Consider the following 23,145-nt stretch of genomic DNA (forward strand, 5'->3'; position numbering starts at 1 on the left):
CTACATATGCTTGATACATTGAGCTTGCAAGGTGAGGTACCCAAGTGGCTACGAAAGCTGATACTCATACCTTACGCTTGAAAAATGAACAAAAGGTATCCAATAACATGGCATTTGATCCTTTTAATGTTTGGCTGAGTGAGAAAAACTACTACCAGCATCTGATTCCAGACTGCAGTGAAATTGTTAAAAAGCTGTCCTGCAAATAGTTGAATCTTTCTGTTGTCTCACTTAGAGGTCAAGGGTGACCTTTGTTAAGCAGCCCGGGTGCTTTACCTGAGTACTTTGCACAATGGAACAATTCTACAAATGATTCCAGATGGTAGGAAATAAAGCACATCTGTATGATATTCGATTGTTGATGATCTCATGCTTTTGCTCTCATGCAGAGTAACACCTTTTTATGTTATGCTTTGAGATTATTTACCACCTTCTAATGCTATGATACTATGGATTTTTTTAACATGTAACTCAGCAAGATATTTTAAACTATACAACATTAACTTTTTAACCTATTCAGTTAAGTAAGCATGTGATTTCCCTATTGACTCAGTGAGTGAATACACTGGGTAATGTTGTACTGAGCTATACACATCAGGAAGGACTCAGGTTTATTCCCTTGTCCAGGGATCAAGCTTGGGATCTTCTTTCTTTAAATTGGCTGATCTGAACCAAGGCAGCACCAGAATTGACCTCAATAATCACGTGCTTGGGAGAGTGAAAATCAACCAAGGTTTTTCCTATCCAGAGACCCTTTGCTAGTGTAGATGTTGAATAATAATTGCACTGGGCTTGACTGTGGTTCAATAGCCTGCCAAGACTCACTGTTCAGGCTTACGTACAAAGAATGGCCACTTGGGCAGGGTACTGGAATCCGCTGCTACCCGTGGAACCACAGCAGGAGTTGCCACCTTTGAGAAAGTAGGAGTAAGCAAATAAAAAATATTTTAAAAATATCACATACTTCTGAAATATTAATTTTGTTTTCCTAGTATCATTCTAGTGTTATGCTTAACATGCTATGGAGATTACTTTGATCCAAAAATTACATGTAACACAATTGTCTATATGGGCTGTGAATCTTTGGAGAGTGGATTTAAACCAAATGCAATTATACTAGTATAATCTCATTTTACAGCTATAATATTTTTTAGTTATTTTTACTTAAAAATTGCATCTGTTATAAGTGCACAGAGGCAAATTCATGAAATGTATTGAAAAGAGAATACAATAATAACAAATTACATTTGTATAGCGCTTTTCACGTCGGGAGGCCATCCCAAGGCGCTGGATAATCAAGGATTTGCACCCAAGTTGGGGGCTGGACATGGAGCACGACAGAGTCTGCTGAGCAGTGGGAGTGGACAGGTTGGTATGGAGTTAGCAGGTCACAGAGGTAGGGAGATGCAAGTCATGAAGAGCTTTAAAAGTGGGGATGAGGATTTTTTACCTTTATCCTCTGAGGGATGGGGAGCTAGTGGAGCCGTGCGAGGGTGATAGGTTCACGGAGCTTGGTGTAGGAGAGTATAGCGCTTATCCCACTTCGACCAATGCGTTATATGGAGCACGTAGAACACAGTAAACTCCTGAGTTTTCTCTGACATGACCAAAAAAGCTGGGTCGTTTGTAAAATATTCTGATTTGATTCTACATGCAAATTAATCTTCCTTTTTGGATCAACCTGTGACCCAGTTAAACTAAATATATTTAATGTACAAAGGGACAGCCTAAAAGCTATTTCTTTTGAAATTCCCTTCCATGATCTTATTAGAAGAGCATGTGTGTGGTTGCAATCAATACAATTTTTCTCTATTTCCATAAAATGTTTGATGCCTCATTCTCTTTTTATCCCCAGTCAATTTTTGTCTTTGCTGAAGGCGTTTGACTCCCGTTTTTTTTCTACTTGGTTACGGTTCCACCCAAATAGCCATTTTTCATGCGCGGGCCTTGGTAATGAGTCTTGGCAGCTTATTCATCTGAGGAAAATCACACTTAGATCAATCCTGTCCTCATCCAAATTACATGTGTGCACTTTGCAGCAGGAGTCTCTGGATAGGAGAGTGATCAGATAGGGAAATTGACTAATGTTCCTTTCTCTAGCCCAGGTGTACTATCCCAACTAATGTCCCAGATGTGAGATGAGCTCTATGTGAGATTGGGACCTGTGTGACTTCATTGTCTGTATGGTCTAGTGCTCACCAGGTGATTCCTTTATCCAGCAGGCCACCAAAGGAGTCTTGATGGCAAAATTATGAATAATCTTCATTTAAATATTCATCTGACATTCAATAATTCCAAAGGGGAATTTATTCTTACAAGAGTATGACTGGAATCAGCTATTGTCAAAGAAACAGGGCCCTATCTAATAAAGACTCTTATTCACTCTTAGTAATATTTATTCTCAACTACGCAGGAAAGACTCTGATGCTGATCTGACAGAATTTTCTGCCTCAATCCCTTTGCCTCACTCCCTTTTTATCTATCTTTAAATTCCAATTTATGACCTACCTCTTCGACCATGCCTATGGTTACCTTTCCCCTCCTGCTTGCTCAACATCCAACCCCGCCACTGTGCAGTGTTCTGAGATGCTATCCTACATGAAGGGTGCCATATAAATGCGACTTTTTGTTGAAGGAAACAGAATAAACAGGGTTCTAACATTCTATTTATACTGAAATTCTTTCACCCGAATTCTGTGCAGAAATTGATGATAAACACAGTGTGAATTCTCTTATGGATCTTGAAGTGAATCTCTCAGAATCATAGAAACCATCTCATCGAGCCTAAAATAGTGCTAGCTAATCCACTGGATCTAATCTACTCTTTAATTTGCTTCCTGTATTTCTTTATATTCTTCTTCTTCAAATGTTTATTCAATTCTATTCTAAAAGCCATTACAATCTCAGCCTCAATAGCCACTTGTGGAAACATTCCACATTCTGATGACCAATTGTGTGAAAAAAAGACACAAGTCATCTTGCAGGTTTCCTCATCCAATTGGATTCATCTGTCAAAACTCATTTAGTTCCCTAGCACTGACATGCCTCAACCTGAGAAGCTGACGAGTTTACCAATAAACTTAAAGTGCATGGTTTTAAGATAAATGTAATAGAGAAACAATTGAAGAGCTGAAAGGAGAGTAGGAGTAAAAGCATGTTTTTGTGTCTGGCTAGTTGTGATCAGTGACATACACCACGAATCTCACTTGGAACCGCTCTTATTTTCCATGAATATAAATGATACATTGGTATAGATCCCTGGGGTACGCCAATAACTATATCCTCCAGCCTGAACAACTAAATGTTTGAAGCGGAAGACTTTTGTGTTTTACAATGTTGTAATAGCATAAGGGGTTTCCTTGTGCAATAGATTTGGAATCTCCCTTACTGCTAAGTGCAAGCTGAAAAAATTCCTTACATTTTGGGACAGTGATGCACAGAGTAGAAACTTTGGTGTCATTCCTGGAAAAGCATAGGGGAGATGATATTCAGGATTTTCTGCACTTCCACAAGGACTCGAAGCTTCTCCATGTTTGGAATAACCCTGAGAATGAAAAGAAGGGGGAAGTTATGCAAAAAGTATTCATTAACACCTATTGACTTCCCACTTCCTTTTGTCTCAAAGGTTGGATAGATAAACCAGTAGGACCTAGTAAAAGACTGACCTGAAATGTTAATAAAGATCTCTCTCTCTCTTTCCCAAGGAGAGAACTGTGTGAACACATTGGAAGAAAGCCCATCAAGCATTGTGTGTGTGTGTGTGTGGAGGGGGAAGAATTTTAATCGGCAATACAGATTCCTTAAATCAGTTTTGAAGGACTGGCCACAGTTGATTTAATTGAAAAGTACAGCTGAGCACTACATCAATAGCTTGGAGGCTCAACATTTGTCTTGACAGAAATCGATAAAGAACAAGAACCAATGTCACCATGGATGAAACGAGTACAGTCGAGATTGTGGTTGTCTTAAGTGGAAGGGCATCTTATAGGTCAATCTAAATCTGGGATTGAGTGCACGAGGGATAATTCCACCTCTACACTGCTGCTCTGGAGTTCCCGAGCTCCTTCTTATGGATATTGTTGTGGTAGCCCAGCTCATGCATCACAGGAAAAAACTGGCCGCTAAAAGAAAGCAGCTGGTGAGGATCTTGTGTTTGTTGCAGAGGGCCTGGGAAACAAATTTGACTGGTAACGTATCACCTTATGGTTGAGTGACTGATGGAGCAATCAATGGGAGGCCCTCACTTTTTGATACAGCTGGCAAGCTCCTGTTCTATTACTTAAACTGCTACCAGTGCCCATTATTCTTAACTGCTCAGGAAAGAGCCTGATGGTGATCTGATCAAAACCCCTGCAAACCTTTTGACACAAAAACATTATGAATTTTACCTAGACCAGCTGCGCAAATCGTATGTATTTACAAAAAATGTTTCATATGGAAAAGGTAGTCTCAGACCTATAATCATTTCGAGCAATTGTTAACAACAACAGCACTGTAACTGGTATTTTGCAGCATGGACAACAATAATTCATCTCCATTCAACCACTGCTCACTCAGTCTTCTGTGCAAAGTTTTTTGGGGAACAAATTGCCATGTTCAATATTGGTGAATTTTGCAAAGCATCTTTTAAACATTTTTTTTGAAAACAATCTCAGCAATACTAATCAATCGAAAATGACACCTAGTTTTGCAAACCGAAAAAGATTTGTTTTGATTTGTGTCAGGCTGGGTCAGTGATGGCACGCTTGCTTCTGAGTCTGAAGGTTGTGTGTTCAATCCCCAATTCGGAACTTGGAATCACATAGTCTCGGCTGATATTCCAACGCAGTGCAGGAGGTGTACTGCATTCTTGCCGGTGCCATCCTTTGGATGAGACCTCAAACCAAGGTCCTGTATGATTATTCAGTTAGACGTTAAAGATCCCAAGGCACTATTTGAAAAAGAGGAGTGTCTCCCATTGTTCTGGCCAGCAAATTCCCCAAATAAAACTAGCTACCATATTGCACCCACAAAATACATAGTCAATCCAGTTTCCTGTGAAGTACTTTGAAACATCTTGATGACGTGATAAGGTGCTATATCAAATGCAAGGATGATTATTATATATCAAGTTAACCCAATTTATGTTGCAGACATCTTGACCTGTGTTAATAGGGGAAATAGGTTTTAGAGGTTCTGATGAGCAATAATATCTGCAGATGCGTTCCAAATAAAATTTTTGAATAATTCATTTTATAAGTATGATATTGCTTTCCATGGAGCCCTGAATTCATCCATGCCATCAAACAGAGCAACCATGAAAAGTTGAAGTAAGATAAGGAGTTTCTCTTGGAACGCATCCTTGTTTTATTATGTGTTACTCTCACTGGGATCAATAATATGATCAGGAACAAATTGTGACTTTTTTTTCAAATACAGAAATGAATTTTACGAACATGCGATAGACTGTTCCACTGACACTAACCAGGAGTGATGCATTCCAAGAGAATGGCCTCTTTTTCGTACCACAGCATTATACTTTGTTTTTTCCTGACAAAAAATGATAGTCATCTACAGAAGAACATTTTACAAGCAATTTGTTTTAAAAAAACTGAATGACTATTTCAAAAAAAATTATATTGATCTAGAAGTAAATGTCTAGCACTATCATTACTTATACTTATCTTAGAGTGACTTGTCCTTTAACAAGGTGGCTAATGTGACAACTGACATGATAGATCATGTAGTAGTATGTTATAGATCATGTTGTGTTAGAGTAAAACATAACATTCTCAGAACAATTGGGGATAGGCAATAAATAGTGATACTGTCAGAGTCACCAACATCCCAACAAAGAGTTTAAAAAAATGTTAAATGGTAAATATATAATCCTTCCATTTGATTATAGCCCCTTTTAATATCATTGAAACATCTCAAAACACTTCACAGGATTTTACTGTGATGTGTACTGACCATGCCTTTGTAGGAAAATAAGCTACTGTAGTGTGACTGACCTGTTTTCATCAATGTGCATAGTGGACAAAAAGACGTCAATCACTCTACAATAATTATAATAAAAATCCTTGCATTTGATAATACACCTTATCACATCATCAAGATGTCTCAAAGTGCTTCATGGGATTTTCTGTAAAGTGGTGTGACTATTATATGATAAAACATGAAATATCAAATAAACGAAAAGGGAATTTGTGTTACTAAAACTAATCTAGAGCTACTTCATTGCGATGCACAAAGCCAATTCGTGTTGAGAGGCCATCTATTTTCAATTCAATAGTTCCCCACAAGGTAAGTTCTAGATTCTCAGGCATATAAGAGAGGAGATGTGAAATGGGAGGCAAGGGCCATCATTTCATTCCACCCCGAGAGACAGAGGAAGAATCAGAACGCAAATCATCCCCAGCCTTTATTGATCAAGGAGTAGGTTGCCTCCTCACTCTTCTGTGTTGGAAATAATGAAAGTTGTGGGTGTGATGGAAAAATATAAAAAGTTACAACAAAAAAGTGTATGAGCGTGTAAAGAGACCAGTAATAATAAATAATAATAATAATCCTTGCATTTGATATAGAGCTTTTCACGTCTTCAAGACGTCTCAAAGCCCTTCACAGAATATACTCTAAAGTGAATTGACTGTATATTTGGGGGCGAAATGTGGCAGCCAATTACATACATCAGTGTCCCACAAACAGTCATGGATTGAGTGACCAATTTTTTTTTAAGGATTATTATCCCCGGAAAAGCGATCCGCCAATCAAACTTGGTGGATACAGCTGTGAGTTTCTCCCTGCATTTGGCCAATAGTTACTCACCTCATGGTTGTTTGAGGTGGTGAAAATGGCTGCTATATTTTCTATACCAACAACAACAAAATTACATTTGTATAGCGCCTTTCACGTCGGGAGGACATCCCAAGGCTGGACAATCAATATTTCAGACTAACAGTCACTAAACTCGACAGTATTTACGAGAGAAGTACTCTGAGACATTTTGACCCGGTGAGGCGCTATAAAAACACAGAAGTTAAGTTGTTTGTGGTGAGTTTTTGAGGACTTCAACTCCACCACCAATGTTTCCAGGTATGTGTAGGACATGTTTGCCCAAATCAGATATGATCATCAAGTCAAGGAGCTGACAATGTGCAAACAAAGCCACTTTGCCACCCTCGTGGCATGCAGTTGGGTGGGCAACATCACCATCAATCTTTCTCGACAGAATTACTGACTTGTTCTCAACTGAAGATAACACATCGTTTGTATTTGTAAGGTGGAATTTGGTTACTGCTTGTCTTGCAGACAACTTATTGATTACTTTGTGCCATTAGAGAAGTGAACATTTCTTTTGACAACATCCGTCAGGCCATTGATGAAAATGAGAAACAAAGAGGTCAACCACCTTTGAAGAGCCATGTGACACAAGTAACAAGAGTGCGAAATATCACTTTCAAAGAGCCCGGATTGTAGACATTTTAATTTTTGGCCCTGGGGACAATTGGATTTAATTTACTATGAATCCTACCAAAAATATCAATGGATGATGGTTACTTTTTATCCTCTGATTTTTTTAAATATATAATGAAATTTCCTGTATCTCATATATTATTGATCACTTCTTCAGTGATCTTTCTCCCTCCTCACCCTCTTCAGCTCCTCTACTCCCCTCCCCACAGCTCGGGTTCCTAGCCAGCTGTGTAAAGTGCTTTCAGATGTTCTCCCTCTGTGAACAATGCTACATAAATGTAAATTGAATTGTATATTAGTAAAACTGCAGAACTCTGAGGTACCTCAACATGTAATATTGAGTACTACACTGGTCTTGGAATCATGAAAGAAAGGACAAAAGAGAGAACTTACATTTTTATGGTGCATTATCATATCTCAAAACGCTTCATAAGTAATTACTATCAAATGTGGTGAATGATAGTTACAGGCAATCATGGCAGCCTTTTAAGGCAGTAAGATTCCTCAAACCAAACACAGTGAATGTCGAAAGTAAACTGGAGGACAGTTGACCAGGACATTAGGAGATTCTTCTCTTTTTGAACAGTGTCTTGGTATCTTTAGCAACAGCTTGCATGGAAGGTGCCCTTCCCATAGAATGTCTCGGATCGCTTCCCAGTGGAGGGGTTGGACACTGAGCAAGGGAGACGGAGAAGGGGGAGGTCACCGTAGACATGGTCAAAGAGATAGGTTTCAAGGTGGGACTTAAAGAAAGATAGCAAGGGGACAAGATGGAGAGATAGAGACAAGGAGTTCCAGAGGTGAAAGCTACAGTGACTGAAGAAGGCTCAGCCACCGATGGTAGCACGTGGGGTGTTGGGACGGAGGTGGGGAACACACAGCAGGTCTGTGTTCGTTGCGTGGATATTCACCTAAAAAGGGAGATGGTCCCTTGCTTTAATGTATCATCCAAAACATTATTTTTTTGATGTGACAGTTGAATAAATGGATGCAGACAATCAAAATGTTAGCACTTGTTACTTGGGTGTCAGGAATTCAGGCCAATGACGTATATATTTTACATCACCGGGGGATGTGTGTGGTGTTAATCAATTTTCCAATTATGCAATTAATTATTTCTGTTACATATAGCAGACTTATAGAAATCTCCTTTTGTGGCTTGTGAGAAAGACTAAGAGATTCCTCAACAACAGAGAGATAGGTCGCTGGAAATATAGCACAGGCATAATCCGTGGCCGGCTTAGTTTACTGAACACAGCAGCGTTCACCAAGTGGCTGGCCACAGAGCCAATTAGGCGATGAGAGTCCAAGGCCACATGAGTGTGTACTTAGGGAAAGTTAACAAGCCATTTAGCCACAGCAGGCTGGCAAGCCAAAAAAATAAATCAAGCAGACCCAGAAACACATGCATTATGTCATGCACACTTAGGGGAACCCCTTTATGTTCTCAGACCGTGCCCACTCCTACACCACAGGACATTGTGCAACCAGCTGTAACCTCAACCAGTGGCTCTGGAGCTCCTGCTGGTGGAATGCCACTCTGTCCTATAAGGAAGGTGATACACATTGGTGCTGTGCAACCGTCTTTAATTACATCACACAGAAGTCTATAATAATAATAATCCTTGCAATTCACTTAGTGTCTTTCGTGTCGGGAGAATGCCTCAAAGCGCTTCACAGTATTTACTGTAAAGTATAGTCACTGCGTATTTTATAGGTGAATATTGGTCAGTTATTAATTGTTCTCCTTTGGTGTGGAACTCTCTGAGTGACTTTGACAATCTCACTGACAGTGCATGAATATACTATACTGTAGGCATATCAGAAAGCAGAAGACAAGCAGATCAGTATATAAATGCAGAAGAGTTTAAGTGAAGAGTTTAAGGAGAGTCTTGTTGAGTCCTGTAGCTCAGTGATTAGAGCACTCGCCTTGCAAGCGAGAGACCTGAGTTCGATTCCCGGGGGGTCGAAACCTTGGGCAAGTTTCCTTACTCCACACGCCTGATAATAATCCCTCAAAAAATAAATAAAATTGGTCACTTCAATCCACGGCTGTTTGTGGGACACTGCTGTGCGCAATTGACTGCCGCGTTTCACCCACAAATATACGGTCAATGCACTTTAGAGTATATTCTGTGAAGCGCTTTGAGACATCTAGAAGACATGAAAAGCCCTATATCAAATGCAAGGATTACTATTATTATTATACGTGTATTGACTCAGTAACCAAAGTCTAAGCATCATCAGCTACTGTCTAATGACACAGCAGTGAGGGTAATCAGCTGAACCAATAGAAAAGTGCGGACATTTTTGCAAAAGATTGCAGAGCGCTTCGCAAATCTTGCGGGAAATTGTAGCATGCTTTGCTAAGTTTTGCAGGGAAATTGTGGGGGTTGATTTGTGTTATTGAGGTACATGATACTGCTACATTTTTTCACTTTATTGATAAAAATTAAACATAAGGAAATAACACATATTAGATTGTTGCAAAAAAAATTCATTGCTTCTTTAACAAAAACTGGAGTCGCCCTTTTTCTGTGGGGGGTGGGGGGAAATGGGAACACCAGCGAAGCTACAGGAGCTCACCACCTCCTGCCTCTCAGGGCCTGAGCCGCTCAGAGATCCAGAGAGACACACACATTCACAGACACAGAGACACACACACACTCAGACAGTCACAGCAGCAGGGACTCTGAGTGTAGCTTAATAATAAATAATAATAATAATAATCCTTGCATTTGATATAGCGCTTTTCACGTCGGGAGGACGTCCCAAAGCGCTTCACAGAACACACTGTAAAGTGAATTGACTGTATATTTGTGGGCGAACGCGGCAACCAATTGCGCACAGCAATGTCCCACAAACAGTCGTAGATTGAAAATGACCAATTTATTATTATTTTTGGTTTTGGAGGGATTATTATTAGGCGTGTGGAGTAAGGAAACTTGCCCAAGGTTTCGCCCTGTCTGGAACTGAACTCAGTTCAGTTGCAAAGCAAGTGCTCTAACCACTGAGCTACAGGACTCCACGATTTGCCACATGCAAGTCAGGAGCCACTCCACCCACAGTGACGTCAGATAAACAGTGCGATTGGCCTGCAGGCCAGAAACTATATTTATATATTTATGGCGGGTTTGTAACATGGGTGGGAGGGGGGAGAGGGTGAAGAGGTTTGTAGCGGAAAATGAGGAGGACGTGTGACCTCACTTTTCTATTGGCCCAGATCATTGGGCACAGAGCAAAGTTCACTGCATAGACTTGCCACCCAGCCGCTCAGGTCTTAGGCTGCGGGAGTGCGGCTTGGCAAAGAGAACGATTCCCATGTGAAATCTGTCTGTGTACTTGTGCTCAAAAGGACACTTAAAAGGACCTCTCAGGTACGTGACCGTCCATCTCATGAATGCAAGTCATTCAGTGGCAACAGGATTTTATTTCTACCACGAAAAAAAACTGCTCATCTTATTTATGGAGAAAACTCAAAAAGTCAACACTATCATCACATATTTGCTCCCCAAAGTTAATTACATTACTCTTTCAGGGTTACAATGAAAAATGGATCCCATAGTTTCTAGGACAAAAGACATTTCATAATCAGTGAGATTATTTGTCATAAAAAGAGTTTCTCCTCGTGTCCTGGCCAACAACCCCCCAATTTCAATAGGTTGTTTACTTCATGGCAGTTCATGACTCATTGTTGTGCACAGGTTGGTTGCTGCAGTCTCCTACAAAATACAGTCACTACATTTTACAGTAAATCTCGTGAAGCCGTTTGAGATGTTCTCCTGATATGAAAGGCACTATAAGAAATGTAAGGATTGTTATTATATAACATGAGAGAGGAAATCCCAATGTCGGATGATGGCAATTAAAAAAAATGGCATAATGACCAATAAAAAACACAAGATGCCCCATTTTGCGAACTGAACTGAAATAAAACCTATTTTATATGAAAGGTTCAGTATCCATGATACACTAAGTGTACCAACAGATTCCTCCAGTGTTGCACATGCCGGAGATCGAATGCACGACACTGTGGAGTAGTTGGATACTGGTTCATGCTCATACCTCCCAGTTGGAATCAGACTCCATTGTGCGAATGCATAACAGGCCCAAATCTCTACTAATTGTGGATGTTATTAAAATTAATTAGAGAGTCGGTTCTTTTTTTTTAAAAAACGGAGGCAAACCAGTTTCCAAAGTAAGACTGAATTAAAAATGTCTCTACAATTCCATGCGACAGCGATCTTGAATTTTAAGTGCTCTGAGACGTTATTCCGAGTGAAGGGCACTACATAAATGCAAGTTATCGTTTTGGAATTTAAGACAAATGGTCTGACAGACTAAGATTTACAGGCAGAACATTGATCCTCTGATGTGCTTCCTTCCCACTGAAAGGAAAACAATCAGATTATTTGAACATGTGACACTCCCCCACTTCCTATCAGCCAGCTAGAGAGGCATTTACCTGGGGATAGGTTTCCAGCATATTCTCCGCTAACAAAACTTCCTTGGGACAGCGCCTTGGGACGTCCTCCCGACGTAAAAAGCGCTCTATAAATGCAATCTTGTTGTTGTTGTTGTTGTTCCAAAGAATACTAAAAAGACCCCTTAAATAACTCATTAATGTTTAGGTATCAAACCAATCTCAGGGTTTAATGTCATTAATACTCCTCAGATTAATGCCTTCATTTAATTGCAAATATATTTTCAACTTTTTTTCCCCCCGTTTCTGCATAGACCTACACATGCTTGCTCAATGTGAATCTTATGCTTGAATGCATTAAACAGTTAGAAATGAAATCTGAAAGTGTTGTGTCATCACTGTTTTTTTTTGCTTAGACTGAATAATAGCTATGCTGTGACTATACTTGTCAGAGAATGTCAAATGCACAATTGTGCAATTATACTGATACATAAAAACTCAACATTTAGCCTGTTATATGGACATGCCACATGTTTCATTAATTGCAATGAATACTGTCTAATAGAAACATAATAGCACAACAGTGCAGTGGAAGATAGATGCAAGTGAGTAATAATTCTTTGGTTTCTCCCAGAATTTCAACATGTATTTAAGTTGAATATTAAAACAATGCCACTAAATTTGCTGCAGTGATGCAGAATGGTCGAGTGCCATTGTAAATTCCTAGAGAAACATAGAATTGGGAAGGGCAATGGAATATATATTCTCCCATACCTACAGACATTCACACAGATGCACAGAGAAAGAGAGAGACATACATACAGATGTGTACACACAGGGAGAGACACACACAGAAACATGCACACATAGACAGCAACTCAAGAGTTACATACTACCACGTAATCCTTGTATTTAATTTGATATAGCGCCTTTCACCTCAGGAGGATATCTCAAAACACTTCAAGAGATTCACTGTAAAGTATACTGCCTGTGTATAGCCATTGACCAGCCGCCAATTTGCCCACAGCAATGTCCCACAAAAGAACATGAAATGAATGACAAATTTGATCAGAGGGGGTGGGTGGACACTGGTCAGAATACCGGGAGAAACTCCCTTCTCTTAAAGTTCACAACAACCACAATAATCGATCTGTTTATAACTAAAAATAACTAAATTGCATGAAGGCAAAGAAGTGTTAACCTACCTCATCTTTATTGTGAAGCTCTTAGTTGTAGGTGTTACACTTTCATTCCTAACTTTCAGTTAAGGGCATTCAGTGTAAAGTACTTATTGTAACATCTAGAATATAAAGCCTCCCGAGCATTGTCCAGTATTACAATATAGATTGAAGTTATATTTCAAACTATAATCAAACCACAATAGTGATTTGTTACTTTGGGAATGGTTATTAACTTCTTTGAATTGTGTTCCAAAGCAGAAAATCTCAGACAGCTCCACATTATCAGCTATCATCACTTCTCTGTATATAAACCTTAAATATCATGCACCATTTCGGAAATCATGATTAATATCTTTAATACAGCCTGGAATGATTCTTTTTTATTTCAAATTTTCAATCATGTCAGGGACGGACAGGACAAATTTGGAGAAGACTGTTTAGTTTCAGAATGCTAACTGTTGTGTTTAACATTTCATTTGCCAAGTTTTAGTGAACTTTGAAACTGTCCAGATGAATCTCCACGGTCTTTTCCGGTTAATTACATTCCTATGTATGTTTTCAAACCTCTGGTTCATTCCTTGCATCCTGCTAACCAGCAAATAACGTCTAGAGCCAAGCTGTTATTTAGATGTCTGGGCTGAAGACATCTAAATAACATCAATACCACTCCTCATTTAACAAGCCATTACTGTAATTCATTACAGCGCAGTCAAACAATAAGGTTAACATAAATGAGCAGAAACATAAATTGTATTATTTCGCAATTGTTTTCCTTTCCACACCCCTGTCCTGAAGCCATTTAGCTCCAATTTGTTTTTCTTCTGGGTACAGTGCCATGCATGCCAGCCACCATCTGATACTTTGCCAATTGCCCTTTATTCTTGCATGACTGTGACCACATTGTACATCGAACCCAAGACCAATAGTTTCCGAGCCCATGATCAACACAAGTGCATCTCCAGCAGGAGTTGTTGGATAGGGTAGGAAGCCTAGCTATGCCTTGGTGCTGAGGCCAATTGCAGTGCTCTTAACAACAACAACAAAATTACATTTGTAAAGCGCCTTTCACGTCGGGAGGACATCCCAAGGCCCTGGACAGACAGAGCTATGGACCCGAGCTGGGGTCGGGGTGGTTGGAGGGCAGGGGTGGAAGCAGGAAGATCAAAAGCACGGTGGAAGAGGAGGGTTTTGAGATGGGTCTTGAAGGTGGCAAGAGAGGGGACGAGATGGAGGAACTTGCGAGGTGGGGGACGTGAAGCAGGCCAGAGCCCGCTGAGTGGAGGGAGCAAGCAGGATGGTAGGGGGTTAGGAGATCGCAGAGGTAGGGGGGAGCAAGACTGTGGAGAACTTTGAAGGTGAGGACCAGGGTCTTGAACTATATTCTCTGTGTGATGGGAAGCCAGTGGAGTCGGGCGAGGATGAGGGTGATAGGGTTGCAGAGCCTAGTGCGGGAGAGGACACAGGCTGCAGAGTTCTGGATGATCTGCAGCTTATAGAAGGAGTGAGTTTGCAAAATCGAGCCTCGATGTAATGAAAGCATGCATGAGGATTTTGGCGGCCTGTGGTGTGAGACAGTGGCGGAGCCAGGCAATATTGCAGCGGTGGGGGAAGGCAGAGTGGGTCATGACACAGATATGGGGTAGAAAGGATAGTTGAGGGTCAAACAAGATCCCAAGGTTCCAGACTGGCTTAGCAAGAGTGTGCAACCATGGATGGTGATGCTGTCAGCGCCTGAGGTGAGGAGACACTGACGGGAGCCAATCATGGGAACCTCGGTCTTGTTGATGTTCAACTGAAGAAAGTTAGCTCTCATCCAGGACTTGATGTCCGACAGACATTCAGTCAGGACAGCAGAGGTCCTGGAGTCAAGGGTGGAGGCAGAGAGGTAGAATTGGGTGTCATCCGCACGCATGTGGAAGTTGACCCCATGTCTGTGGATGATATCACCAAGAGGGAGCATATAGATATTGAAGAGGAGGGGACCAAGGAAGAGCCCTGAGGAACGCCGCACGAGATGGTGCAGGGACTAGAGGAAAAGCCATCTGTGGAGATGAAGTGGAGGTGGTGTGAGAGGTACGATCTGAACCAGTCAAGGGACAGAGCTGTGAAGGTTGAGGTGAGAGGAGAGGTGGTGGATGAGGATAGAGTGGTCAACGGTGTTGAAAGCACCTAAATACTGTAGTGGTTGACACCAACTAACACAGAACAAACGGGATTGAAGCTGCAATTTCTTTTTGTCTTACTTTCTTCCAGTGTGGCCCATAAAGAAAAATTTATCTCTAGTTAAATTGTATTCTCTTCATTTAGCTTTTTTTTCATATGGGTAATACTCAATATAGACCTTAATGTCATCCCGAAATGAAAGGTGTGATATAAATCCAATTTGTTGTTGTTGTATACACGCAGCACAATAATAGATACATAGCCCACCCCCCTCCCCCCAGCTCAGTATCCGCCCTGCCATTGGAAAGCTCTCCGAGACATTAATCTCTGTGATGGGCTCTATATAAATGCAAGTTGTTTTTGACTACATAGTGTATGTTTGTGGGAACCTTTCTATGGTTAGAGTTAAACTGGAAGTGAATCAGAGTTAAAATGCTTATATTAACACATCTCTTCACTTTTGTTATTTAAAATGTTTTTTTTGACTTCTAACAGATATGATGATTCCTGGACTATTTCATTTCAAATTGGTTGATTGCCCAAAGAAGATATCACTCCAAAACTCCTACTCTTCTAGAAGATTGTTTTCTAGCAGAAACCAGTTGGTGTTTCCATGTGCAACCAGCCTTAGTTTGTTAGGTGTGAAGTATTTTCATAACAGTTGGGTCTTCAATAGGCATTTTTGCCCTGGGGTTAACCTGAATTGCCTTCATATAAGTTCAATGTTATTGTATCAAACAACACAACAAGCCTCTGTGGAGGAAATCTGTGTGGCATCAAATGGCAATCATTTTAGTAGTCAGTTTCTCTTTTTCATCACTCTCTACAAGACTTCTGCCTCTTTCCTACTGAATTAGCACAGCAATGAAAACTCGCATCCCTTTTTTTAAAACACATACATGTTTTCCGGCCAGTTGCTTTCCAGAATTTTAACTCAGAAGAGTGTTGCCTTTTCGTCCTACTCTTGGCCTGACTCCAATGGTTTCTTTTTACTGAAATCATTACATCCAAAGAATTATACCCTTTGCTTGCAGCGAAAGCTCATGAAAAGCAATCTCACATATGTTGGTACTTTCCAATGACTAGCAGCCCTTAAGCATTTGTATGATTTTAACAGCTGTGGTAATTGTTGTGCACAAACTACAAAGCATAAGATCGCAAGACACAAAAGTATCCAGGTACTTACATTTTATATTCTGAATGGGTTAAACTGTGGAATATATAGTTAACCATAACAGCAATAACTGCATGTGTTCCTGGAATTAAATCAAGTATGCATTCATTTTGAATGATATGGAAGAGAAACAGCCAAAAAAAATAATTTCAGTGGATTTTATATAACCAGTTTTCTATTCTGTGAAACATTAAGACGGCGGAACAAATTTATTGCTGGTTTTACAAATGTTTCTTTATTAATAGATTCCAAGTTCCAGTGCCATATAATTCCATTCTTTCACAAAAGCAAACAAAGGCATTTTTATAGCATCTTATATGCCAAGATTACTGAAAGTGCCTTACAATATTTATTTTCAAGTAGTGTCTTTTGTTTGGCAAATGCAGCAGCAATTTTGTGCCAAAGAATTATGTGAAAGACTGTGGATCCTTGGCCAGGTCACTATTTTGAAATATTGTCATTGGATTTTTCAACATTCACCTGAGGACAGGTGAACAAGACTTTGGTTTAACATCTCACCCGCACCCAGTACTGACTGGAGTGTCAGCCCCTGGACTATGAGCTCAAGTCTCAATAATGGGGCTTGACCACACAATCTTAATAAAAAAATCCTTGCATCATCTTGTGCCTCAAATGCAAGAGTACTACCAACTAGTATTGGACTAGTAATTGACTGACAGTCAAACTGACAGTCGGATGCATGAAAAGATTTCTATTTTAGCGATTGGTGTAAGAAAAAAACTCTTGTGTTCAAACAACGTTCTGAAAGTACTCAGACATTCCCTTAAACGTAGACATTCCCCATTCTCTGGAATTCCATCCCAGAGTCTCTCCTACACATTCCCTCTTTCAAATCGTGTCTCAAAACTCACTTTCAGTCCTCTTTTCCCTCCCCAACTTCTCATATCCCACCCCAGCTCAGGGGCCCATCCAACACTGTGAAGCACTTTGAGACATCATCAAAGGTGTGTGGCACTTTATGAATGCAAATTGAATTTTTTGTAAACTAACAAACCATCATATGTTCCTTGCTTTGTTATTGCTTGAAAAACACATTAATCCCCCATCATTTAACTACACTTATGCATCCTATATAGATAATTCCAAGACAGTCTTTGTTCTTCTTAAACAGAGGAGAGCAAATTCTGTGTGGATAAAAAGAATAAGTGTTCAGGTCTAGACTCCATATCCAAAGGTTAAGGAGCAATGCACACTCTCCTTTTTTCTCCAGTTCCATTGAGAAACAATTACAGGGTCATTAATAGGTTTTGTTTAGTTTGCTAAGTCAGGAAGTCAATAATAAACAAGTTACAACAAATAACAGCGTTATTTAGGATCCTTTTGTTTACTTCTTTCTTTCTGTTGATTTATTTTGGAACGTATTCAACGAATGAATCAATTTGCCCATATTGTGCAGGACTGCTGCATAATTTGGAGATGCTGTGCTTCAGATGAGATGTTCAACTTCTTAAACCCTACCAAACTGTCCAATCCCTGCTTCCCGTCTTCTGCCCAACTTCATTGAGGTACTACTAGGTGGAGTACTAGCAGAAACCACTGAGACAAATAGTAGTTGAATTTATTCGTGAAGGGGCCAGGTCTGTATACTGTGCTTAAAGGAAACATTAATAAAACCTCATGAGAGTTGCTTCTTGGTGTCTCAATGTTACTCTTAAGGCTCCAAGATGATGCCCCATGTGAAGGGCACTATATAAATGCAAGTTGTTGTTAATGAGCTACAGGGACTATCTCTTTCCTGTTCTGAGTTGGCTAATTTCTGCCAGGGCAGTGGTAGGAGCACAGTAATTGTTTCAATTGCAGTACAATACAAAATAGAATACAAAAGTACATTTGTATAGCGCCTTTCACACCGGGAGGACGTCCCAAGGCGCAGTAGTATGAATATGGGGAAAGGACGGGGTCAGGTCAGATCTGTTCCCTTCCCCCAAAATAAGTTGTAACTTTTTTTAAAAAAGTTAAATCAGATAGTCTGTCAACATTCACTATCCAGGTTCACACTGGAAAATAACTGCATGGGTGAAATATTGCAGGAGCATATAATCATACCCCATGCGTCACTGTTTTTAGCATAAAAGGGGAGAAAGAAACAACTGCATTCAGGTGACGATGATAGTATTCAGTATCACAATATGAAAGCATGGTTAATGCAGCAACAATGTGCCTGTCAACATGCGTGCAGAACTATTTGGGCAGAAGTACGCCTTCAGACACATTCAGACACTCTCAGAGATGAACAACAACAACTACAAATTACATTTGTATAGCGCCTTTCACGTCAGGAGGACGTCTCAAGGCACTGGACAGTCAGGGATCCGCCTCCGAGGTGGAGGAGAGGTGGAGGGCGGGGCGGGTGGGGGTAGGAGGGTGACCAAAGACACCGATGTCTCCATGCTTGCTTCAATCAGCAGCAGCCAAGTCAAGATGCAAGTGAGTATGATCAGTGGGCACAGGAGCAAGCATCTTCCAATGAGCCTCTGATCAAAGCACAAAGTCTTCTACATAACGACTTGCTGAGTAATTTAAATGTTGATGAGAGAGCAGGGAATTAAAAGCTCTGGAAGCATGGATACCCATGGAGGAAGGATATCCCAGGACAAATGCTAGTGGATCCAGACAATGAGGGAGTTACATTCTCCTTTTTGCTCACATCATTTAAATGAAGACCTTCTGTGCACCATGAGAGGTATTTGTCTTACACGCTTGACAGCAGAGCAAAGCTTACAGCTCTGTTCCTTACAACTTGGAAGAAGACAAAGGTAAAATTGTCGGAAGAGTTATACACAATCTGTAGGAAGGGGGTCCCACAGTATAATTTGAAAAGTGTCCAAATTGACAGCTCCTCTCCTGTGGAATTGTTTGTTATAAAGGAAATATCTTTGGAATGTAAAGGAAAATGATTTGAAAAATAATGGAAGTTTATTCACGAGCAAGGTAATGTATTCAAAATAAATTATAAGGTTCTTTAAAGTGTAACAGATGTTTGATAGCAACAATCATTCACTGCATTCATAGCCCAGCTGCATCAAGCAAGTTAAATTGGTCTTTGCTCTTTTAAACCCTTAAGGCATGTATTGCATAATCCATCACCATAGGTATAATTTAATCCTAATACCAAGGTTCAATGTACATTTAAAATGCACCTCTGTACTAATACGGTACTGAAATTACACTTGCTATTAAACATCTTGAACTGTGGAGTGGTTCAGTTAAAGGAAATGATAATAACTGTGGCAAATAGATGTCCAGAATTTGAAAAGAAATAGAAACAGGTACAGGTACACTTTTCAGGTCATATTCATACAGGATTGGATTTTAAAACCCTCGGGCTGCAATCTTGAATGAAATTGGCCAAAATGCATTGTACTTACATGCCATAAAACAGTTTTCACTATTGCCGGCAATTTACCGCGTACCTTCATCTGGCAATAACGCTCAGTGAGAGGTGCCAGATTTTTGTGCAGCAACTCTTTGTGCTATTGCAATATAATGCCACAGGGTAGATATTTGACCAGTAGCAATAACTGTTGACCTATATAATAATGCTCTCAATGTTTGCGTTACTCCTGGTAGAATCTAGTCAACTTATATCAACTCTGTAGTCCAACAGTAGGTTTTTATTCATTCATTCTTTAGCTCTCTGATCAATTTTACACCAAAATTGTATTTCTGTTCTGCAGAAAATAGGATATTTTTTGTAAGAACATGTTTTATGGTACGTGGATCAAATTTCTTTACATTGTTCTTCTGGATCTGTTACTGTGAGACTTGTTTATCACCAAATTCTTTTAGCATAATCCAATTTGAGGATTCTGAAACCATTTCCCAGTCGTTTCTGAAACCATTTCTATAAATATCAGCCCATTTTATACTGCGAGAGAATAAAATCATAGAATCGTAGGATTATACTGCACAGGAGGCCATTCGGCCCATCTTTGAAGAGAGCTATCCAAATCAATCCCACTCCCCCACTCTCTCCCCATAGCCCTACAAACTTGTCCTCCCCAAATAATTATCTACTTCTCTTTTAAAAGTTGTTATCGAATCGGCTTCCACCACCCTTTCAGGCAATGCATTCCAAATCCAAACAACTCGCTGCGTGAAAAAAATACTCCTCACCTCCCCTCTGTTTCTTTTAACATCTATTTTAAAATCGGTGTCCTCGGGTTACCGACCCACCCGCCAGTGGAAATAGGTTCTCCTTGTTCATCCTATCGAATTCCCTCATAATTTTGAAAACTTCTATTAAGTCTCCTCTTAACCTTGTCTGCTCCAAGGAGAATAATCCTCGCTTCTCTAGCCTCTCCTGATAACTGAAGTCCCTCGTTCCTGGTACCAACCTGGTAAATCTCCTTTGCACCCTCTCCAATGCCTTGACATCCTTCCTAAAGTGTGGTGCCCAGAACTGAACACAGTACTCTAGCTGAGGCTTAACCAGTGTTTTATAAAGGTTTATCATAACTTCCTGACTTTTGTGTCCTATGCCCCTATTTATAAAGCCTCGTATCCCATATGCTTTTTTAACAGCTTTATCTACTTGTGCTGCGACCTTCAAAGATTTACTTATATGAACCCCCAGGTCTCTCTATTCCTTCACCCTCTTTAAGATTATACCATCAGCCTCGTTCTTCCTCCCAAAATGCATCACTTTGCATTTCTCCACATTAAACTTCATGTGGATAGGTATCATACATATCAGTTTAGTTAAGTCGCACTAAGCCTGAAAGTAACATGCACACATTTCAACTTGGTACAAATTACTCTATTGTTACGTTTACAATTTTCCTGTAAAACTATTAGTGCAAATATTTCAATGAATGTTCCCGTTCTACTCAATATGGTTTGAAACATCTGTATATTCATTTTACTTTATATGTCCTTTAATATCACACATTTATTCGGCAAAACTAATTTGCTAAAAAGTGCAATACACCCAATTTTAAACATGAAACACTTGTTGGTAAAGATGTGCCATTAAGTACAGTACTAAGATGTGAAGAGTGATAATACAGTAAAATACTTAAATATTGACTCGAATAGAGAGCTAAAGTGCTCGAATATTAGCCTGGGGGTTGCTTAAATGACGGTATGTGCTATAATGCATGAAGCCAGAGGCTAAGAGCATTGCTGCATACCAAGGTCACTTCTGTAAAATGAGGGGTGACATGGTTTACCTGCTACAGCATGAAACATACTTTTTATAACATCTGTGAACCAAATTGCTTTTAATAATGAAAAATGTTTTCACCGTTATGGGCAGGTTATATCCTCTTATTTGGATTGCAAATAGCAGGCAACAGTCAAAAATACATTTGCACACGCGAGAGGTCTTGAGTCAATCTCGTTTAATGCTTTGGAATAAGGATGTAATAAATTTTATACACAGATTCGTATTTCATTTCAAAATTCCTATTTAGAAATGTTACATTCATCATTATTCCAGGGATATATATTCCAATTAAAATAAATTGCTGGGAATGATCATTTCTGTTCAGGTGTGCAATGTTAAAGATGCATCTCATGATCAACTAACAATTAAAATCCTGGTAATAAGCAGGTTATTTGTAAAGGTAATATAATTGCCTTTTAAGATCATGCCAGCAAAGTGCTGTAGATACGTGATTCCTCATAAGAAACTGCTAATTGCAATGTTGAATATTTGCATCTAAAATCATCCAAATATGACATTTGCTTAAGATATATCTCATTAATCTAAAGCATGGTTTAAATGCTTTGTTTGCAAATTATAATTATTTTCATTACACCAGTTACCGATAGTGATGCTTATTTGCAATGCATCCTTTTGAATTTGTTTAATTACATCTTGAAACATAGCGGAGAAGATTAATTAACCCACCTGGCTTCCTGGCATGAAGTCTTGGCTCGGATCTGTCATACTCATGTACATGTTTTCACCATCAAACTGCGAATGGAATAATAAACATTCAGAATGCATCCAAACTTACAGACTGATCATAAAATATTTTGCAATCAAAGATGAATTTTGTTGAAAAGGTTTATCATTGATTTTACATTGCTTGTCTTTGATGTGTTTGTTCCCATCCTTATTGACCCTGGATGTCAGTGATTTGAGGTAATTAGTGTGCTAGTAATTAGATCAGGCAGGCAAGAAATGAATGGTTTCCTTTCATCTGCAATCTGTCATGAAACAAAATGGCTCATCCTGTGCAGTGTGCACACACATATTGCTATTAGTCTTAATGAATTGCTAAATCAATCGCAGTGTTTCTGGCAGGATAACAGAATGATGAAGAGTACCTGGAGTGGACCCTGATATTGCTCCAGCTCTCAGTCACAATTTGGCTGGAGTAAACACATGTACATTCAACGGTGAAAAGTAGTACAATGTTTGAACATTTTCATGTTTTAGACAGCTTTCACACATAAAATTTCCATTTAAAAATCATGTAAGTCTCATCTGAAGCCTTTTAGCAGGAATTATAGTCTTTTATATGGCTCTAACGTCACTTTTATAACATTGAACTCGCTTTTATAACAATGTTTCTACCAACATTGATTCAACCAGTTTTTTCCCTCGATAATTTTCTCTTCTCTCTCCTCTTCCGAAAACCCCCCACCCCCTACCACTCCCCTCCCCCTTATTTTTGCTAATTTGACCTTATTCCTGGGTGAAGTTCTAAGAGTACCAGCCACCTGCTCAAGTGACCATCGTTCATGTGGGTGACTTGACCATGGGTGGCAAGACTATT

At 39.7% G+C, this 23,145-nt stretch overlaps 1 protein-coding gene across 6 annotated transcripts in view; it reads right to left on the reverse strand.

Moving 5' to 3' along the window:
* Window positions 1–23,145, reverse strand: part of tox (thymocyte selection-associated high mobility group box) — a 137,140-nt gene that overhangs the window by 56,389 nt on the left and 57,606 nt on the right. For 3 of the 6 annotated variants that reach the window (XM_042331878.1, XM_007896713.2, XM_007896712.2), the window contains exons 2-4: window positions 22,272–22,337; window positions 3,419–3,544; window positions 843–911 (exon numbers count right to left, since the gene is read on the reverse strand). In XM_042331878.1, coding sequence (XP_042187812.1) covers window positions 843–911; window positions 3,419–3,544; window positions 22,272–22,337 — 261 coding nt within the window. The remainder of the gene's footprint in view (window positions 1–842; window positions 912–3,418; window positions 3,545–22,271; window positions 22,338–23,145) is intronic. The other 3 variants (XM_007896716.2, XM_007896715.2, XM_007896717.2) reach the window with 3 other exon arrangements.

The sequence above is a fragment of the Callorhinchus milii genome, unplaced genomic scaffold, assembly GCF_018977255.1.
Source record: "Callorhinchus milii isolate IMCB2004 unplaced genomic scaffold, IMCB_Cmil_1.0 Scaffold2, whole genome shotgun sequence".
Classification (NCBI taxonomy): domain Eukaryota; kingdom Metazoa; phylum Chordata; class Chondrichthyes; order Chimaeriformes; family Callorhinchidae; genus Callorhinchus; species Callorhinchus milii.